Source organism: Alexandromys fortis, unplaced genomic scaffold, assembly GCF_014885135.2.
Source record: "Alexandromys fortis isolate MF-2015 unplaced genomic scaffold, M_Fortis_MF-2015_v1.1 scaffold_7, whole genome shotgun sequence".
In the NCBI taxonomy this organism is placed as follows: domain Eukaryota; kingdom Metazoa; phylum Chordata; class Mammalia; order Rodentia; family Cricetidae; genus Alexandromys; species Alexandromys fortis.
The window spans coordinates 7,995,723-8,017,897 of NW_026067920.1; the positions used below are offsets into that span (position 1 = coordinate 7,995,723).

Below are 22,175 nucleotides of genomic sequence, written 5' to 3' on the forward strand. Positions count from 1 at the left end.
GAAACACAGAATAGTCCTGTTTCATCTCCAGGCTCTTGTGAGCTGTGTGATCTCAGATCATGTGGAGAAACTAACTAGGATTCAGTTTTCTCAACATAACATGGAAATGTGGACAAGATGTCAATGTGACAAGCAAAGACATCTACAGCTCCTAGCAGGCAGTGAGCACCCACCCAGGATGGCTGCTTTTGCCTTCATTCAGAATTGTATGGGCTAAGTGCTCTGTTAATACATCATGGCCCTATGGCAATCAGAAAGGCTATGCTTCACAAAGGAGCAAGGCACCAAGAACTGAAATTGCCTTTCTAAGGTCACTCAACCAAGATGGCATTTCTAACATAAAATTCTCTAAGTATTTGTTCACTAACTTCCCCATACCATCTTCTGAAGCACTGGACACAGGCAGGCCCAGACCTGCTGGATGTACTGTACTTTTCTGTTTGTCTGTTTTGTTTTTCGAGACAGGGTTTCTCTGTAGCTTTGGTTCCTGTCCTGGAACTAGCTCTTGTAGACCAGGCTGGTCTCAAACTCACAGAGATCTGCCTGTCTCTGCCTCCCGAATGCTGGAATTAAAGGCGTGCGCCACCATCACCCGGCCGGATGTACTGTATTTCAAAAGGCTAGCACAGAATTGGTCTACCTTCGGTTTGGGGCTTATCCAGCCTAGAATTTCAGAATTCAGGTGAAGTGAATTCTGCTGGAAACTCTAGCACATCACGTGCATCCTGACATGAGAGTCTCCACGAATTTGATGGGTCACAACAGTCAAATTAAGATCAACCTCTTAAATTTTTGTAGCCTTGTAAGATGCTTAATAAACACTACAAAACTGAAGAGCTGAAATGCCTGAGGCATACAGACTCTTGCACTTTGGGAATAATTTAAGACCTTTCTCAAAAGTAAGCTGCCCCCAAATGTCAATCTTACTATTTCCATGGGGTTCAATCTTTCAGCTCTGTAAAGAGAGTGTTAGAGAAGATCCTAACCATGGTCCAGAACGTCAGGTTATGAGACAACAAGGTCCCAAAGACAGCATCTCTGCACTAAGTGAAAAAGAAACCACCAAGGGCTGCAGAGGTTTACCTGAGCCTGGTCTAAAGTGAGGCCTGGTTAGGTTACTTGAACCTGGCCTGCTTCTTCCCTGTGGAGTTAGTTCATCCTTACCTCAACTCTACCTAACTGGCTGGGCGGTGGTGGCACAGGCCTTTAATCCCACCCAGCATTTGGGAGGCAGAGGCAGGCAGATCTCTGTGAGTTCAAGGCCAGCCTGGTCTACAAGGGCTAGTTCCAGGACAGGCTCTAAAACTACAGCGAAACCCTGTCTCAAAAAAAAAAAAAAAAAAATATCTTTACCTAATTGATGTTGTCTATACCTGCGCTACAGAACTAAAAAGATCAGAAGTATGTGATCATAAATTATTTTTTCTCTTGTAAGTTTAAAGTGCTGATATCAAAGCCCCTTGGCAATAAACTAAGATGACGAATCTATGCCTTTTGCTTTTAAAATAAAACTTGATTTGAACTCCTAGAGAAGCATTTATGCCTTTTAAAATCATCAGGTCATGATCAGAAGGGCTCCGTGTCTAGCCCTTCTGGTTTCCTACAGGCTTTCTGTGGTGACAGAGACAAGTTTCAAATCCATTCATGGCTGTTCCTGCAGCCACACTTGCACACTGGGCTGGCTGTGTGTTCTTCCTACACCTTTTAACTTTTTTCGAAACTTTCTTGCAGTGCTGGTGATGGAACCCAAGGCCTCATACATGCTAGACAGGAGCTCTATTACCAAGCCACATTCCCAGCCCACTTCCTATGCCTCTGTGCTTCTCCATGCCTATCTCTCCTTGCCATAACCACTGAAAGCCAAGAAATAGAAGGAAAAATCATACTATCTGCAAGGGATTGGCATGCTGAGCTACTGGGAAGATTATTATGCCTTCCCCCACACTGAAGTCTTTTGTTTCTACCCTTGGGAAACCATAAAAGTAGACAACAGAATTTACAAAGTTAATGAAATTAGAGGAGGAAGAGGAAGGAGGGGATTTATCACATCTCCATTACCAACCCACATTTAAAGCAAACAGTAAACCATCTTACTTTGCCTGGCCCAGGCATCTTTACTAATGATTTTATTCAGACCCAAACTCTTAAGGTAAACAGCAATAGGAAATGTGGGCTGCCTTGTGCCACACTCCCAGTCCTAGCCTTTTCCAACAGAAATAAGTTGCTGCTCTTAGGCAGGTAGAGCCATTATGCTAAGTTCCTAGTCCCCCACATTCAATAACTATTTCATGAAAAGTCAACACAAGAAGAGCTCCATGATTCAATACCTATCTAAGGTTTCTATCCCCCTGGCTTCATAGACCAGCAGGCCAAACCATATAAAACTCACCAAGTAAACCATGGTGCAGTTGATTCAGGCAGTGGAGAAAACAATTTGGTTCTGAATGACTTCAACAAATGCCCGCCACTAAATTATCTAAGGACATATACTTTGGGCCCTGTTACAACCCACTAGGCTGGGGAAAACAAATGAAGCCAGTAAGCTGAGCAGGGTACAGCAGCAGCTTAAGTGTAGGAGCAAATGGCATATTCGAAGCAGATACCTACAAGGAGAGCACTGTTCCTACACTTTGGATGTAGCTGGCATTTCTCCTAAGAAAACACTAACTCTCAAGAGGGTTACTGCTCCTAACCATCATTAAACAGCTCTGGTCAACTACTGAAATGATTAAGTATCAAGGCTGAGCCACCTCAAACACCTTGATTCAACTTAGTGAACCATAAACCAAACAGGCTATAATTTGTGTCAGGTTTTCCCCTCCAATGAAAGGGTAGGAAAACTTGTCAAGAGTCATGGAGCTTCTCAAAAGGCAAATTAGGCTTCTGAGAGTCTCCAGGACCAAAGAATTGGCAAGTAGACAGGTAGAGCCACATGCTAAGCTTAGAGTGTCTGGCAAGAAATTCTTTAAGTTTGGTGATGGCTCCCTGCACAGTGCCACCTCTTCTTTGGCCTGAATATCCAAAAGAGTCTGAGCTTCCAGAAACAGGTCTCAGTTGTCTTCCCAGAGGACACAGATCTGTAGCTCTGGGGTCCATAATATGTCTAGGCAATAAGACTACTCTTAGGTACTATTTTTCCTCTAACCAAAAATTCAGATTACTTTCAGAAAACCCTTCCTTTTAACTAAACGATCTACTTTAAAACAGTTATGACTTATCAGATTAAAAGTTCCTGATGGATGGATTTCCAAAATAAATTTATTTCTATCTAATACTGCAGTCAGAAGTTATAGTGGCACATTAGGCATCAAGCATTGCATGTCACCTCACCTCCTAGTCACCTGGGAGGTAAGTTCTAATGCAGGGCCATAATTGCTGTCTGCTGTTCTGAAACTAAGGAAGCTCTAAATCCCAAGGTTTTCCATAACGTACCTGGCAACAAAAATTAATGGACCCGAACTCATTTTAAGGCAAAGCAGCTGTGGGCTAACAGGAGGCTATTTAGATTATAGTTATCCCACTTAATGTGAATATTCATATGATTTGCTATATATATATATATATATATATATATATGAATATGTGTGATTACTGAGTATGGCCCCAGGTCCCCAAGGTTACTTAAGAGACAATATATACACCTAATACTTTCCCAAACCTCCCAAATCTTAGGTTTAAACATTTGGCCCTAAAGGTATAACATATAGTACTATGGGTTTCTAGTAATAACCCATTTCACAAACAAGAAGCTGAGATTCTCAGGAAAAGCAACTTGCCCAAGGCCACACAGAAGGCAGGGATAGAGCAGATTTGGATTGCTGTGCCAGCATGACTCTTTCTTAAGTCAGAAAACTTAAATGGAAAACATCACACAATAGCAGTGACACAGAAGGCCTGGTGCTTACCTTGCCCAAGACAGTGAGACATGGTTTGGGATCCAATTCTGGCTGTTCGAGCTTCACCACTCCTACCCAGCCATATTCATACAAGTCCTCTTCATCATTGTTATTACACAGGCCCAGTGGGTGCATCTAAGAGACAAAATGAAAAGAAAATGTCAATAGGCTGGCTACAGACTGCAGTGACTCCCTTTGTGCATTTCTTATTGTGTACTAAGTCTAAGCTACCTCAAAACTTTAAGGCAGGGAATAGTCTTTCAAGTCACAGGGAATTCCATTTCATTACAAGGAGCTGAGCACTGGAGAGAACACAATAAAACAACTAGAAGAAGATATTATAAGGGCTGGATAAATAACAGTTAAGAGCACTGGCTGCTCTTCCAGAGGACCCAGGTTCAACCCCCAACATGCACAACTGTCTATGATTCTGGTTCCAAAGGATCTAATGCCCTCTTCTGGTCTCCACAAACACTGGCCCTGTATATTCTATACAGATACACGCAAACAAAATACCCACTCATAAAAATTAAATAAAGATCTATCTGTATATATACGCATATTCATGTGTATATACATTTGTGGATGCATATGGAGGCCAGAGGTTGATGTTAGATGTCTTCTCATCTCTCTCTACAGAGTCTTTAAGTAAACCTGGAGCTTTTCAATCAGCTAGAATGGCTGGCCAGTATGTCTCAGAGATCCTCCTGTCTCTGCCTATACAGTGCTAGGATTATAGGTGTATACCAACATGCTTGGTTTTCACACGGTACTAGGGATTGAATTCAAGACTTCACTTTTAAATATATTTTATGACTTCTTTCTCTCTACCTTGAAAGTAATGATTGTCTAAGATAGAAGCCATCTGATAAGAGGTAGGAGAGAAAGAATCTCATATAAATGCCAATTTAAATTGCTATGAAATATTATAAATCTAACACTAAGCAATTATAAATGAAACTCACCAAGACAGTATCCTGTTTGGCTTCTAGATCTTACGGTCACATTAACTTATCCATAGGGTCTAGAGACACATTCAGGACTTTATGATAAATGGAAATGTGGTAAACTATCAGTATAATTAGCAGGCTAGTTATAAAAGTCTGGAAACAACAGAAATCCCAAGGTCAATGCTCACAGTTCTAGCACTGACTATTAAATCAGGCTATTCTGCAGTAATTTCTTTCCTGGTTCCTTAAGACCCAGGAAGCTCATTAAAACTCAGAAGTTCTAGGGCTGGAGATTTAGTTCAGTGGTTAGGTTACTTGGTGCTCCTGAAAAGAACCAGGATTTAATTCTCAGCATCCATATAGCAGTACCCAATCATTCTCAACACCAATTCCTGGGGATCAAGATCTTCTTCTGATCTCTGTGGACATTCACACAGTGCACAGTCATACAAGCACAACATGCATACACACAAAATAAAAATAAATTTTCAAAATAAAGACTCCAAGGTTTTAAAGGTAAGATCATTAAGATTCAGGAAGTCAACGTTAACATCTCAGGAAGTCCATGAAATTAACCAAATGCACAAGGCAACTCCCTCTCCAAGCTTATATAAGTCATAAAGGCTACCAAGCTGCCTGTAAGAATACCAGACTAACTAAATAACATGGCAAAGACACCCTCTGACCTGGCGAGTTGCCTGGAAGTCAAGCAGTGTGCTCCAGGATTCCAACTTTTGGCAGTCATCATCCATGCTGGGACGGTTTTGGTGAGGCAGCTGTCTTTAAGTCATTCCTGCTCCATTCAGTAAATGGCCCCAATAAACTCAGTGGTTTGCCAACTTGGACCTAAGTGGCATTTGTACTTTGGTCTGTCCCTGATTCCCTATCTGGGGTGAGCAGACATTTGTTTAAGACTCTCCAAGAAATAGTGCAACATATCACAGGCTCCAGAGCCCAAGAACAATCTGGAAAGAGAAAATTCTCATAGAAAATTTACCAAGCTATAAGCCTAGCATTATATGGGATAAGTCCCCCTTTTAATAGTTATTTTATTTATATGTGTACAAGTGGTTTGCTAGCATGTACACCTGTGCACCCAGTATGTGCTTGGTATCCTCAGGTCATAAGAGGGAATCAGAACCCTTAGAACTGGAGTTACAGATAATTGTGAGCTATCTTGTGGGTGCTGGGAGTTAAACTCAGGTCCTCTAGAAGAGCATCTAATAATCTTAACTGCTGATCCATCTCTCCAGTGCTAAACTCTTAAACTGAAGAAATGTCTTTAGTTTAGTATTAAGCACCTTCTAGGACCAGGAATAGTAACACACACCTTTAATCCCAGCACTTGGGAAGTAGAGGTAGGGCGGATCTCTGTGAGTTTGAGGCCAGTCTGGTCTACATAGTGAGTTCCAAGACAGCCAGGACTCCATATATTATAGTGAGACCCTGTTTGGGAAACACAACAAAACAAAGAACCTTCTGGGTTCCACCATAGAATCCAGTATAGAAAATAAAACCCCAAAGATATCCATATTCTAACCTTTAGACATATGAATTTACCTCACACACTCTGGCAGATGTGACTAAGCATGATGAGATGGAAGTTTCCTGGTCTCTCTAGGTAAGTCAGTGTAACAAGATCAGTGTTATTCTAAGTCAATAGACCTGTAATAACTTGTAGCAGCAAATAGAAAGCTAATGCATATTATGTCTTACTTATTTTATGGGTGAAAACAAAAGTTCAAGGTAAATTTCCAAGATAACTTAGGCAAGCAAGTATAACCAGTCCAATGAATTCCATCTGGGACTCAGGATCTACAGTTGTAAACTGAAATTCTACAGAAGGCCAGTTTCTTTTCTCTCTTTTTCTCTTCATTATGTGAGTGTATGTGCACATGCACCCAACCAATGAATCCAAAAGTTGTATGCTTTTACCCATTCAGACATGCCAAGGCTGCAGGTTTTCCCTTTAAAATCCCCTTACCCCGAAGCCTCGGGGCTGGCTTCCCCCACCCGCTGTGTCAGTGTGTTGGATTATGGTCCAAGTTAGCTAACTTGTAATCAATAAATCCCAGTGTGTTTGCATCAGACACTGGCTCTGTGGTAGCACAACACGCCAAAACAAATTTATTTATTTAATTATTTGTTCGTTTGCTCATCTAGTTTGTTTATTTATTCATTATAAGTCTGGAACAGTCTTGCTGAGTTTCCCAAGATGGTCATGAATTTGTTATCCTCCTGCCTCATATTCTTTTTTTTTTTTTTTTTCGTTTTTCGAGACAGGGTTTCTCTGTAGCTTTGGAGCCTGTCCTGGAACTAGCTCTTGTAGACCAGGCTGGCCTAGAACTCAGAGATCCACCTGCCTCTGCCTCTCAAGTGCTGGGATTAAAGGCGTGTGCCACCACCGACCGGCTCCTGCCTCAAATTCTAAATATCTGAGATTGCAGGCATACGCTACCATATCCAGCTATTAAAATGGGGGGGGGGGGTTAACGGTTGTTAAATCCATAAATTTTTACTCTGCTCCTACGACTACTTTGTGCTCAACTAATATAACCACACTGCTCCATGAAACACATTTTGAGAGTACACTGGGAGGGAGAACATACACACACTGAGACTAAATTTGATACAAGACAAAGTTAAATGGCCTCAAATTCTAAAGAATCAACCATGACTCAAGAATAAAAGATCAGAGAGAGAGAGAGAGAGAGAGAGAGAGAGAGAGAGAGAGAGAGAGAGAGAGAGGAGGGAGAGGAGGGTATAATAAGAATGGGAACCAAGAGCATTAGAAGCCAAGGTTGAAATTTGACAACTTGACTCACTACAGCCAACATGAAAACAGGGGCCTAACACTAAGGATAGTGTGACAAGAACATGTATCTAGAAATATAAAGCATACCCAAGGGTCCCTAAGGTTCTGTCAGGCAAGCACTCTGGAAAATACTTCCTACTGGGCTAGCTGGATCTCCCCTCCTTTCACTCTTCTGTGAGACTCCTTATCAGAGTTTCTTGCTGACACTGGGGCAACTGTTGGCAGCTCAATACATCAGCAGCCCTGTCAAGGCTGCCAACTATTAAATAGTATCAAAATCTTCAAAACCAAAACAAACTTTTCTAAAGTACTATCAGTTAGTTGCCAACGGCTGTTTACTTCTTTTTGGAATAAAGATATTATAAAAAAATTTATCACAGGATTTAAAATCCACCTCATAGCCAGTCATGGTGGAGCAACAGAGGCAGGCATATTTCTGTGAATTCAAAGCCAGCCTGGTCTACACAGTGAGACCCTACCTCCAAAAAACAGGAGGCAGGGGGATGACATCATCAAAGACCACCACCTACCTCACCAGCCTTGCCACTTTTCCACCTTCATCATCTCAGTTCCTATTCTTATTTACTTCCCCAAGTAGTTAACCCTGCGAATTCAATTTTAGCTAGTACAGTTAACCAATGTAACTATCCATTTACTCATCTCCTAGAGATAATACTGTAGAATTCAGGCTGTGTCAGTTTGCTTCTGACAATAGCATCAGCTTTCAGAAATGCTTATTGTCCCACACCTACAACCATTTGCATCACAGGGTTCCATTTAACCCAAAAAGTCCAAGTTACAAAGTCGAGAAGATGTTTCTTCAGTAAGTAGAAATAGTCATACACTAAAAATATGCACTAGTAAGCTGACCTGATACAAAAGATGGCGTCCCCTAGGCAAAGAAAGGTATTATGTGCAAATGAGCAAGCTATGTCAGGGGGGAAATCGTGGTGGACTTCTCATCTCAGAGTGTGTACTAGGTTACATTTCAATTTCACTTCATCCTTACAGCAAACTGCTGCAGGAAGTCTTACAGTTAGTGGTTACCTGCCTACTGGGGTGTGGCCTCATACTATGTATGCTGATGCAGAGAGCCCAAGTCTGCTCTCTTTTCCAGCCTCTCTGTTCCAGTTGCCGATTTCGATTTCTGATCTCCGTTCCAGCAGAGGATTCTGGTTTGTGAGTTTACCCATAAATAAATAACAACCTATTTCTGAGTTAGTGTAGGATTTCTTTTAAGCGTCCTTCTTCAAGCAAACTGTTAAACTAGTTAATGATAGTGATTAGACTATATAAAGAAGCTGTATGCTAGAACTACAAGTCAGCAGTGAAGTCAATTAGTGGTACCATGAAAGTTTTGTCAGCCAATGAACAGCTGGATCCCAGTCAAAGCCAATGGCAAATGATCTAGTTAAGGATTAAAGAACTATGGATGGGTGTTTCTACAGAGAATGATCAAAGTAGAATGGAACTATGGGAAAATGAGAGTACTATCACTTGGAAAATGATCCTTGATATTACTGCTAAAGTCAGACATAAACAGAGGATACCACATCCACTCAGATAATTCTCCTTAAAATATTCTTACACTGCCCATCCATGACCCACTGTTCATCTCCAAATATAAGATACTAGGGCTGTAATTACATTTTAATTTGTTAAATTAAAAACGAACTCTTGATCTTTCTAGCCTCGGGTTATTGGCTACATTAGCAGTTTCATGTATGGGTTCCATCTCAGAGTGGACCTTAAACCAACCAACAAAAAGAAACAAAAGCCCAAAACTCTGTATTTATAGCCCCATTTTTCAAGATAGTCTCAATGAGACTCATTTCTATTATCTAAGAAATATTAGTCCCTAATTGTAAAAAGATCCAAAACCCCTTCTGGATAGTGATCATCTATGCCAACCAAGAACCTTCTACATAAGAAATTCATATATCCTTCCAAAGGTCCAGCTAGGTATTGTTTTACACCACTGTTCCACAGACATCATGTAAAAGCTTCAGCTCTTTTTTGTTTTTTTTTCAAGGCAGGGTTTCTCTGCAGCTTCGGTGCCTGTCCTTGAACCAGGCTGGCCTTGAACTCTTCCTGCCTCGGCTAAGCCTCAGCTCTTAACACCAGTCAGTCAGTGCCACCAAGTTACTTTACATAGGATCTGTTATCATTCAAAATTAATGATAACTTCGAACTCAATATGACACATTAGCATTTAAAATTACAGGCACTCCGAGTTTTACTTTTTTTGTTGTTGTTGTTCAGAGTTTCCCTGTGTAGCCTGTCCTGGAACTCACTCACTCTGTAGACTAGGATAGAGATCTGTCTGCCTCTATCCCCCCACCCCCAGTGTTTCCGTGTTAGGATTAAAGGTGTTTCCTGACTCGTGTGTGTGTGTGTGTGTGTGTGTGTGTGTGTGTGTGTGTGTGTGTGCGCGCGCGCGCGCACCTGTGTGTGTGCATGTGTACCTCTGTGTGTGTGTGGCATATGCATCTGGAGATCAGCCCAAGGTTTCCAGGTGTCTTCCTCTATCAGAAGCTCCTGTTTTGGTTAGGCTGGTTTGCCAGTGATCTCTTGGAATCTTTCTGTCTCTGCTATCCTCCCTCTAGTGGTAGAGTTATAGGCATGGGCAGCTATACCTGGCTTTTAGATGCATGCTGGGAATTCAAACTCAGGTCCTCATGCTTACATGGTACTCTTAACCCCGCTGGCCTTGACTTTTTCTTAAGATGTTTGGAGATGCAGAGTTTACCTTTTTAGGACAATTTTAAAAGGCCCAATTACACATAAGATTTCAGAGACATGACAAAAGAAAAAAACTATATAGGTTCAGAAACCTCTATTAGAACCAGACAAAGATTCCACTAAAAACAAGGTACTTCCTTCTCCACTAGGAATTGGAAGGGCAACCCCACAGCCTGAAACAAAAAGACAAGCAAGTTTTCTAAGACAGATCCCTGGGAGAACACCAGGCAAATAATAAACTACAACTAAACACAAAGCTAGGAGCTAGAGAGATGGCTCAGCACTTACAAGCACCGACAGCTCTTCCAAAGGTTCTCAGTTCAATTCCCAGCAATGACAAGGTTGCTCACAACCATCTATAGTGAGACCTGATGCCCTGTTCTGGTGTGCAGGCATACATGCCGATAGAGTACTCATGTATATAAAGTAAACAAATCTTTAAAAAAAAAGATTAGCCAGGTGGTGGTAGTGCAAGCCTTTAATCCCAGCACTTGGCTGGCAGAGGCAGGCATATCTCAGTGAATTTGAGGCCAGCCTGGTCTACAGAGTGAGTTCCAGGACAGCCAAGGCTGTTACACAGAGAAACCCTGTCTCGAGAAATCAAAAAATAAAATATAAATAAATAAATAAGCACAAGGATAAAACAAAGTCTGATCTGTGTTTAACTCTGATCCTGTGCTATAGGAAAAGTAACTTGGGATGTCCAAAATGGCATGAGTCAAGAAAGAAAGAACACTGCCTGTCTTTTATCGGGACTGTTACTATTGCCAAAGCCTCAAAGGGGATACAACAGTTAAATGAGATGTGATGCAAACAAATAGCAGAGTATATGCTCAATAACTAAGTCCCCTTTTTCTAAATCTGTTATGCTCACTTTTACTTTATACCCTTGCCAAGAAGAACAATGAGCTCTTCAAGACCAGCTTCAATGAATTGAATGCACTCACAGAACTAAGTTGCTTTGATAGCAAGCACTTTCACTGTGTGTACTGGGCCTTTTATTGCCCATACCTCACTCCTCCACCTCACACCTAATGTGAGCATCTGCTTCTAGAACAGTATTACTTTACTCAGAGGTTCCAATCATCTTACTGTTAGTCTTGACATCAGTTGGTGCTCATTACATGGCTACTGGCTGGACAAAGCCTTTGGCCTCTCTATCAGGCTACCTGCTTTGTTTTTTGGAAAGCCACTGGGGTTTCTGCTCAGCTAATGAAGGGATGAAGGCAAATAATCAGGATTTAATCAAACTAGTGAATGAATTTTAAAGGATTAGTTCTACTAAGTCTTGATTGCCAATTCATCAAAGTCAATTTCAAGACAAAAAAGACTCACTAATACTGGTATTGGCACAAGAAGCTAATATTTCCTACCCAGAGAACACAACCCTGCTGCCCTTCACCCATGCAGGCTGGTAACTCTATCTTAAAAGGTCAGTGAATGGGGTAAGGAGCTAAACCTAGGGACAGGTAGAAATAAGACAGGTACAAGGATTCCAACAGAAATAAGGGGGTCTCTCAAAATGAAGGCCCAGAGGGTGATAGCTGTAGGAAAGCCAAAACAACAACAACAACAACAACAAAACAATAACAAAACCTGAATTACTGCCAAATGGGTTTGTGGTACTGAGGAGTTTTACAGTTCTGAAAAGGAGAATGAAATGTGGGGTAACTAAGGGTAAGATTAACTGATGGCAAGAAGATAGAATGACAACACAGCTCTTTATTCCAGAGAAAGCCAGAACTTACACCTAGGCCTGCAGATCCAGCTGAGAATACTATATCACCATGATAGTCTGATACAAGCAGCAATTATGAAGTAACTAGATTGAAAAATGGAGGCTGGGTGGTGGTGGTGGTGGTGCACACCTTTAACCCAGGAGGCAGAGGCAAGCATCTATGTGAGTTCAAGGCCAGTCTGGTCTACAAAGCCAGTTACAGGACAGCCTCCAAAGCTACACAGAGAACTCTGTCTCGAAAAACCAAAAAGAAAAGAAAAAAGAAAAATGGAAAAACTGGTTTACGCTAGAATATGAAAATAGACCTTCAGATTTCTCAGGGCCAAGTGAGATTGATTATATCATAGTTTCACTGTTTTGTTAATGGACAAAGAATCTACCCCTAAGCCAAAGACAATGTGATGCCAGGCATAAGTATCTGGAAAGAATTGTTCCCTTGAGACGCTCCACAAGCCAAGCTCTGAAACCAAGAGCAGCTTTTCCAGAAGCTTTTCACACAAAATACTTGAGACACCGGCATAGTTTCCTAACATCTCAGGAGAAGAGTCGAAGTTGGGACTAGTCATGCTTTTGCCCAAGGTTATAACACCTCTACACTTCAAAGTTTACAGTAACTTCAAAAGGACCCGCTTGCTTGCAAGTGAGTGACTGCTACACAGGAGCCATGTGCTATACTATCAGGAGGACAAGCTAACTCACTCTATAAAATTAACTCATCCAAGAGTTCCTGGGGATTTAAAAGGGAGATTTCCCTCCTTTTGTCCTCTGTTCTCTACATATAGGCCAGGATGTAAGATGTCCCCCTATGGTATAGAGCCTCGTGTCACAGTTCAGACTAATTTATGTGAAGGGACAGGATAACAGCCCACCTACTCTTCTCTTGAGTCATAAGGTCTTTTTCCCCCTTTTCTATGTATAAAAAAAGAATACACAATTCCCTTTCAAATTTTTTTTTAAAAGGTCTGTGTGTGCATGTGCAGTATGTATGAAGAGGTCAGAGGACAACCTCAGGTATCAGTCCTTGTCTGAGACAGGGCCTTTTGCTCTTTTTTACTGCAGCGGTCAGGCTAGCTGGCCTCACGATTCTGAGGAGTACCCTGTTTCCACAGCCCATCTTAACATCCAAGTGCTAGGGATTACAGACTTGCAGTACTGTGCCCATCTTCTGGGGATCCACACATAAGTCCTCATGCTTGCTGACCAAATGCTTTATCCACTGAGCCATCTACAATGTTAGAATCTTGTCTTGAAATGGATGCCTCTCTAGCTCTTTGAATGGTCTAAACCATTTTTTTTTTCCTGGAATCTAGATCCAGGAGAACCTAAATACAGTTTCTTTTCTTCCTGTTGTCATAGTTACTGGGGCAACTGTAATAAGGATGGGAACTTACTCAGACACAGAAAAGGAGCTGGTGGCTCTATGTGTGAAGGCTTCCAACTGGGAATGGTCTAATGATTAAACCAACACTTTTCTACACCAGACATAAGTTTTCTAAATGCTCAGCTGGAGTCTCTGCCAATGAGCATCGCTTTTTAGAGAAAAAACAAAAATGCCTTTTGATGTAGGATCCCCTTCTGTATGCTGTGATTACCACTGATTAATAAAGAAACTGCTTTGGACCTATACCAGGGCAGAACAGAAGTAGGTGGCGAAAACTAAACTGAACGCTGGGAGGAAGAAGGCAGAGTCAGGAGACACTCTGTAGCCTCACCAGAGACACACATTTAGGACGTAACTTTACCCGGTAAGCCACAGCCACGTGGTGATACACAAATTAATGGAGATGGGCTAGTTTAGGACATAAGAGTTAGCCAAAAATATGCTTAAGCTATTGACCAAATAGTATTGCAAATAATATAGTTTTTGTGTGATTATTTTGGGCATCCGGGAACTAACAATAGCCTTTATTCTACATGGTTCCTCTGTACCAAAAGAAGATAATGAAAGTTGGCGGTGGTGGCACAAGCCTTTAATCCCAGCACTCGGGAGGCTGAGACAGGCAGATTTCTGTGAGTTAAAGGCCAGGCTGGTCTACAGAGCTAGTTCCAGGAAAGGCTCCAAAGCTACAAAAAAACCTGTCTCAAAAAACAAACAAACAAAAAACAAAACAAAAGAATTAAAGAAAGTTAATATGTACAACCTATGCTATTTCTAAGTCACAGTCAAAGTGGAGGATGTAGCTCAGTGTCAGACTACTGACCTAGTAATATCTGGACACTGGGGTTTGATCCTTAACACTGAAAACAGAACAGAGTGAAGTCGAAATCATATCTGTTTCTAGTAAAACAAACAAACAAAAACCACTGAAGCTAAAATTTTTAAAGTTGATGGGTTATGGAATAAGGATAATAGCTTTAAGAGAGAGAGAGAACAGTATTCATTTATAACAATGATGCAAACCTAAGCACTCTCAGCGGACAGACACTAAGTGAGAAAAGACATTTAAGTCTTGAGCCCTCCCCACTGTCACAATGTTTGATAAGGTGTTTGAAAGATTCTAAATTGCATGTACATCTGCTGACATACAAGGCAACTTAAAAAACCAAAACATAATCCATCTTAACAGCAATATGGCAGAACCAGTAACACGTGCTGTTAAAGAGACACACTCTTCTCTTACAACAAGCTTAACAGGAGCCACAGTGCGCAGTGGGAGTAGTGCAAACCTGCAGCAGGCCGTGGAGAACCGAATTGTGGCAGACCAGAATAATTTAAAAGTGACCACACTGAATAAAACACCTCCTGGTGCTGATCCTAAGCAGTTGGAAGAATGGCGACAGTAAGGGAAATTGGGTCCCAAGTTGTTTGGTCACTCTCGTCGTGCAAACCAGGGTTTAAAAGTGAATCAATTACAAGATGACAATCTAGAAACTTACTGGCAATGTGATGGCTCTCAGCTCATTTAGTGAACATCCAATTCAGCAACTTGAATTGATGGAACCAAATGGCTGGATTCATGTTCCTTTAACTGACAATCATAAGAAGCCAACTTGCATGTTCAGGAAACAGATCACTGTTCTAGCCAATCAATCACCAAAATAGAAGAGACACCCAGATGAGACAGATTAAGATATACACACCAGTGGAAGAGAGCTCCACTGAAAAGTTACCTAGATGCACAACCACTGGTTTTTGATGTATTGTTCAATACGGTGACTTGAAAATGGGACAGAAGTGAAATAGACTTTGTTTTACTCTGCCATAGGAATCATTTAATTTCCTTTCTCTAACAGAGACAAAATTACTCAAAACAATAAAACCAAAAAAAAAATTCCTCCAGTTCTTCCTGTTTCTACTTCTTCCTGCTGTATGTCTTCTGGTTGCTGTCAAAATGGACAAGTTCACAAGACTCAGGAAAGTGATGTGGTCCTGGCTGGATACTACTCTGGACATAAGCTGTCACTGTTAAGAACACTGATGACACCTCATACCATTTCTTCAGCCATGCCTGGAACTTGAAACTGACAGTCACTCTGTGCCCTGTTCTGTGGATATTCTCATGGATAAAATTCTCATCAACAAGAATGTTTTCAAAGACAACTCTGAAAGGCAAGGCCAAATGGGAGATCATGGTCAAATTTGAGGATACAAAATGGACAAGAACAAGTAGTTCTTCCAGAAGCTTTTTTTAAAGGGTTTTGTTACATTCCGAGGTTTTTATGTCTGAATCTGTCTTTGCTGTATATCTCTATCTATTCTGACCATACATGGCCCCTCCCCTACCATCAAACCCAAGGATCAATTACTCCAAATAGCCTGTGATGGTTTGAATGCACTTGACCTCTATAATATCATAGAAAGTAGCATTATTTGTTGGAGTGGGTATGGCTTTGTTGGAGGAAGTGTGTCACGATGGGGGTGGGCTTTGAAGTTTCCTATGCTCAGGATACTGTGCCCAGGGTCTCAGTTAACTTCCTGTTGCCTTTAAGATGTAGGACTCTCAGCTACTTCTCCAGCACCATGTCTGCCTGCACGCCACCAAGCTCTCCACCATAATAATGGACTGGACCTCTGAAACTGTAAGTGAGTCTGCCCAATGAAATGTTTTCCTTTATAATGCCAATAAATAAATAAATAAATAAATAAATAAATAAATGAATGAATAAAGGATTTTGTTGCTTGTTTCCATAATTAAAAATTGGGGGCTTCTACCACATGCCTAATAATGTATATCCTCCAATAATTACAATAAAATACAGGTCAACCTTCTTTTTTAAAGATTTATTTATTAATTATATATACAGCATCTGTCTGCATGTATCCCTGCAGGCCAGAAAAGGGCACCAGATCTCATTATAGATAGTTGTGAGCCACCATGTGGTTGCTGGGAATTGAACTCAGGATCTTTGGGAGAACAGTCAATGCTCTTAACCTCTGAGCCATCTCTCAGCACTCAGGTCAACCTTCTTTTTAAAAGATGGACAAAAGCAGCACAGGTTTGTGATCCTAGTACTTGATAGGATAAGGCAGGAGGATTGCTACAAATCTTAAGTCACCCTGGAATAATAAAAAAAAAAAAGTTTCCACCAGCCTACAGGTGAGACAAGAAAGAAAAGACACACGGGGGAGGGGGGGCGGGGCGGGGATTTTGTGTAAGATAAAGACTAGAGACTCTTGCTATTTGGGGTTTCTTTACAAGTACCTAATAGGATATAATTTGCCCAGTTTTTTTGTTTGTTTTGTTTTGATTTGATTTTTTGAGACAGGGTTTATTTGTAGCTTTGGAGCCTGTCCTGGAACTAGCTCTTGTAGACCAAGCTAGCCTTAAATTGCCAGAGATCTGCCTGCCTCTGCCTCCCAAGTGCTGGGATTAAAGGAATGAGCCACCACCACCTGGCCTTAAATGGTTTTCTGAATACAGAGGAAAGAAGCCTTCAAGTGGCAGGCAGGTCCTGCCACTTCTAAATCAGAATTGTACATTGTTTTTAATTTCTATAAAGTCTCTTTAGTCAGAAAAACAGAAACTAACAGAAACTAAAATAAGAATAACCAACATCAATAGCTAAGTAAGAAAAGGGTATTCATTCTGAATGGTCCTGAGAGTCAGTACTTAGAATGTGGACAGGAATCCACACAGAAACCCTCACTGTGCTGTGAGCAGACTGTGGGACAGGCATGGACCATGTACCCTGGGACAGGTCCCAGCTCATCTGCTTCCAATGAACCTAGATATGAGCTAGGTTGGCCTAGGTAGGTCCTGGTTCTCTGTAGCTCACTGGATTGGCTGGCCCTGAACTCCATGTCTCTGCCTCCCAAGTACAGCGATTAGAGGTGTATGCCGCTGGCACACCTGGCCAAAATGAGTAACTTTTGAGCTATAAAAGATTCCATCACCTCCCTTTCCATGTCTCTCCCGAAGAGGAAGCTTCTGCCTCTTTCTTTTCTCCCTGCTTCTCCCCTTCCCCCTGCTGTTTCTCTTTCTCTCTCTGCCCCTCTCTGCTCTTTCCCCCTTCTACCTTTACCTCCCATAACCCACTAAATAAATACCCACTTTCTCTGAAAAAAATCACTTCTGTACTCTGCATACAACCCCCATGCACTATGCATATTATATATCTGGCAAAACATCCATACCTAAAATAATTAAGTAGTTTTTATATATAACTCAATAATAAAAATTATTAATTATCTAATTAAATATAGAAAAGGCTCTGAATATACCCACAGAAGACATATAAATGCTTATCAATAAGCACATAAAAAGATATCATTATCTTGAAAGAAGACAAGTCAAAAACCACAATCAAATACCATTTCATACCAGCTATAATGGGTATCTTTTTTTTTTTAAAATTGAGAATTAACAAGCATTGTAGGGCTGAAGAGATGGTTCAGGGGTTAAAAGCACTGGCTACTCTTGCAGATGACCCAGGTTTGATTTCCAGCACCCAAATGAAGGCTCAAAGCCACCTGAAACTTTAATTCCAGAGGAGTCGATGGCCTCTTCAAGCACCAGGCATGCACATGGTGCAAAGACCATGGTACTTAATAAAAGAATAATATCACTCCTCTTAAAACAAAAACAAACAAAAAAAAAAACCACCAAGCACTAGTTTGAATATGACAAAATTAGAAAACTTACACACTGCTGGTAAAAATGACTGAAGGAATGGCACAGTAGTTAACAGCACTCACTGCTCTTGCCAAGGACCTGAGTTCCATTTCTAGAACCCACATGGCTTACAACCATCTTTAACTCTAGTTCTAGCCCTCTTCTGACCTTTGGGAGGCACCATGCACATACACAGTGCACAAACATACATGGAGCAAACACTCATACATATAAAAATTTAAAAAAAAATAGGGCTGAAGAGATGGCTCAGCGGTTAAGAGCACTGTCTGCTCTTCCAGGGGACCCAGGTTCAATCCACAATGCAGCTCACAACTGTCTGTAACTTTAGTTCCAGGGGACCTGACACCCTCACATAGACATATCCAAAAAGCTCTGGCTTGTCTTGGAACTCACAACATAGACAGAGCTGGCCTCTGCCTCCAAGTGCTGAGACTTAAAGTGTGTGAATCCACACCTATCTAAACACAAAATCTTGTATGTGAATGTGTTGAAGTATATATCAAAAGGTATATATACTCAAAAGTCTACCAACTGATAAACTATTAAACTTAAAATGTGGTATATATACACACACTGGGATTATTGTTCAGTCTTAGAAAGAGACAGAAAGCATTAGGGACATGCTCCAACCTGATAAACCTCAATGTCATGCTGTGTGAAAGAAGTCAGGCATAAGAATCCATAACTTACACAATAGTCCAGAATAAGGAACTCCACAAGTATAAAACTGATGTTTGTTTAGAAATGGGAGTACAGGGATAAAAAAGCATGTGCCATAATGCCTGACGGGATTATTTTATTAATTAATTATGTGTTTATTGTTTTTTGAGACAGGGTTTCTCTGTGTAGCTCTGGCAGTCCTGGATTGTTCTGTAGACCAGGCTGGCCTCAAACTCATGGAGATCGGGTTGCCTCTGCCTCCTAAGTGCTGGGATTAAAGGTGTGCACCACCACTACCAGGCTTATTTTTTGAGATAACATTTGCCATCCTGGAACTATGTAGACTAGGCTGGCCTTTGAACACAGCGCACACACTTCCTTGATCTTCCAAGTACTTTCAAGTGGATTAGAGATGACACCACCATATCTGGCTTGGGGTTTCTTTTCGCGGTGATTAAAGTGTTGCAAAATGGATGATGGTGAAGAATATTTAACTCTATAATAAAAAAATGGAACTGTACATGTTATATAGATGAACTACACCGTACATGAATTGTATCTCAACAAAGCTGTTTTTAAAGAGTTATTCAAATAAGAACAAGTAGGAAAAATACAGTGGCAGAAGATTCTAATTATCATCAGTGTCAAGAGTGTGTGTGTGGGCACATGTGCATGGTGTGCACACGTGGCTTATGGACATACTCATGTTGTTATAGAACTCTGTTCTCCAGGTATGGTATGGCACTGATGTTGTCTTGAAATCAGATCTGTTTTGGAATATCTGTTTACATTGTGGAGGTGTGTCTTTGTCAGACACTTTCTGATTGGTTTAATAAAGAGCTCTGTGGCCAATAGCTAGGCAGGAAGAGGTTAGGTGGGACTTTCAGAGACAGAGAGGACTCTGAGAAGAAAAAAGGCAGAGTTGCCAGAGAGGAAATGGGATGTGCAAGATGGAAGAGAGATAACACCATGTGGCAGAACATAGATTTAAAAATATGGGTTAGTGCTGGATGGCAGCGGAGCATGCCTTTAATCCCAGCACTCAGAAGGCTAGTACCAGGACAGGCTCCAAAGCTACATATAAACCCTGTCTCAGAAAAATAAAGAAAGACAAAATATGGGTTAGCTAGGCGTGGTGGCAAACACCTTTAATCCTACCACTTGGGAAACAGAGGGAGGTGGATCTCTGTGAGTTCGAGGCCAGCCTAGTTTACAAAGTGAGTTCCAGGACAGTTAGGGCTGTTACACAGAGAAATCCTGCCTAAATAAATAAATAAATAAATAGTTAATTTAAGTTATAAGAGCTAGTTGAGATAAATCTAAGCTTAAGGCCAAGCTTTCATAATTAATAATAAGTCTAGTCATTATTTGTGTGCTGGTGGTCCAAAGATACTTTGACAAAGAAAGATTGCTACATCAGATCAGTTATGATTACCAGTACAAAACCCTCACAAGATCTAGTTTATTAATATTTCCTCCTGGAAGGTAGGAGAGGCCCCAAAAGACATAGAAGGCTCCTCCCCTCCTTGAAGATATAAACAGTTAACAACTGCTAAGACAGAATCTTATTCAGTGGTATAGCAGCCCCTAAGTTGATTATACCCCAATTAAAGCAGCCCCAATTAAATGCATTGTTCTACCAAGTTAAGACTTAGGTGGGATTGTTTCTTTGGCTTGTGGCTGGTGCCCTATCTGGGGTTAACAGATGTTTGTTAATAAGTCTTCAAGAAAAGTCACAAGTGCTCAGGATCAAAACTAAAGCCTCACACTAGTGGCAGGTACAGGGAAAAGAACACAGCTGAGGCCCAGTATATTTACTTATCTCCCCTCAATTCAGCTTGTTCATCTGAAGAATAGAAATGGTCCTGACCCACTGTGCAGGGGGACATCACAAATTGACAGATGGAGAGCGGCAGAGTGTACTGCACAAGAGGAAATGGGTCCTAGGATGAGACCTAGAAGTATCATGATAAGAATGAAAATAGCACAATTTCACGGTGGGGTGTGTGTGTCTGTAATCAAAGGGAAGTTTGGTGGGATACGGTGGCCTTCACTGAACATCCCAAAGCCCCAACAAGAGGCCCAAATTAAAGAATCTAGAAAAGGAGGACACTAGCTATGAATCCAAAATGGGCAAGAGCTCCCATAGAAGGATGGTTCCTTGCACTCACAGACTGCAGATTCACTGTCTCTGTAACTGCCTGAATAAGTTTCAAACCCAGGAAGAGAGCCAAGAGTACTCCAGGAAGGCCACTTGATGAAAATCACCTGATTAAAATATTCCAGAGTAGTCTGTTAACAGGGGCTGAAGAAGGGAAGAGAGGAAACCATAGGCTCAGGTTTTGAAGGCAGTAAATTATGGGCTGGCCTAACCACCCTATATGACCTTGGGCAAGTCAAGTAAAGACCTACTCACTGATCCTAAAAACAATGGGAATGTCTGTCACCTCCTTATCTTGTGTGGGTTTGATGAGATGTCCGAGCTATGGTACTGTGGAATCCCAGGAGACAGCCATCATCTATCAGGGAATTATCAGCACAAATTAGGGTGATTTCCTGCTCATCCTCACCTCATGTTACCTACACTGAGTTGATTCTGCTTATAGAAGGTCTAATCCCAACGAAGAGGAGACTGGTGAGATAACTGGTAAGGCTGGGTCTACTCTGCTTGGTCTTGTTAAATCCACTTCCTAAACCTTCACTTGTTAGCAATGGGATATCCTGAGATTTTAGCAGTGTTTAGTCTATAATACCAATAATGGATGATTAAAAAGAAATTGTGGGCAGTGAGATGGCTCAGAGGGTAAAAGCACTTGCTGTACAAGCCTGATGAACTGAGTTTGATCCCCAGAATATACAAGGTGGAAGAAGAAAACTGTCCTCTGATGCTGGGTAGTGGTAGTGCGCACCTTTAATCCCAGAACTCAGGAGGCAGAGGCAGGTGGATCCCTGTGAGTTTGAGACAAAACTCTTGGTCTACAAGAGTTTGTTCCATGACAGGCTCCAAAACTACAGAGAAACCCTGTCTTGAAAAACAAAAAAACAAATAAACAAAAAGTTGTCCTCTGATTTTCACATGCATGCCATGGTACAGATACCCCCACATACAATATTAATTTAAAAAAAAATTTTTAACAGAAAGCAGATATGGTGGTGCACATCTTTAATCCCTGCACTGGAGAGTCAGAGAGACAAGTGGATCTCTGAGTTCTAAGTCAGCCTGGTCTATAGAGAGAATTCCAGGGCAATCAGAGATCTGCAGAGAAACCTTGTCTCAAAAAACAAACAAACAAACCAAAA

General features: G+C 41.2%; 1 protein-coding gene and 1 pseudogene across 3 annotated transcripts in view; one reads left to right on the plus strand and one right to left on the minus strand.

The window, feature by feature from the left end:
- Positions 1-22,175, minus strand: part of Znrf3 (zinc and ring finger 3) — a 164,557-nt gene that overhangs the window by 63,843 nt on the left and 78,539 nt on the right. For 2 of the 3 annotated variants that reach the window (XM_050140978.1, XM_050140977.1), the window contains exon 2: positions 3,906-4,031. In XM_050140978.1, the coding sequence (XP_049996935.1) occupies positions 3,906-4,031 (126 nt within the window). Of the gene's footprint in view, positions 1-3,905; positions 4,032-5,532; positions 6,801-22,175 lie in introns of those variants that run through there. The other variant, XM_050140979.1, reaches the window with a different exon arrangement.
- LOC126500829 (anaphase-promoting complex subunit 10-like) lies at positions 14,522-15,278 on the plus strand (annotated as a pseudogene).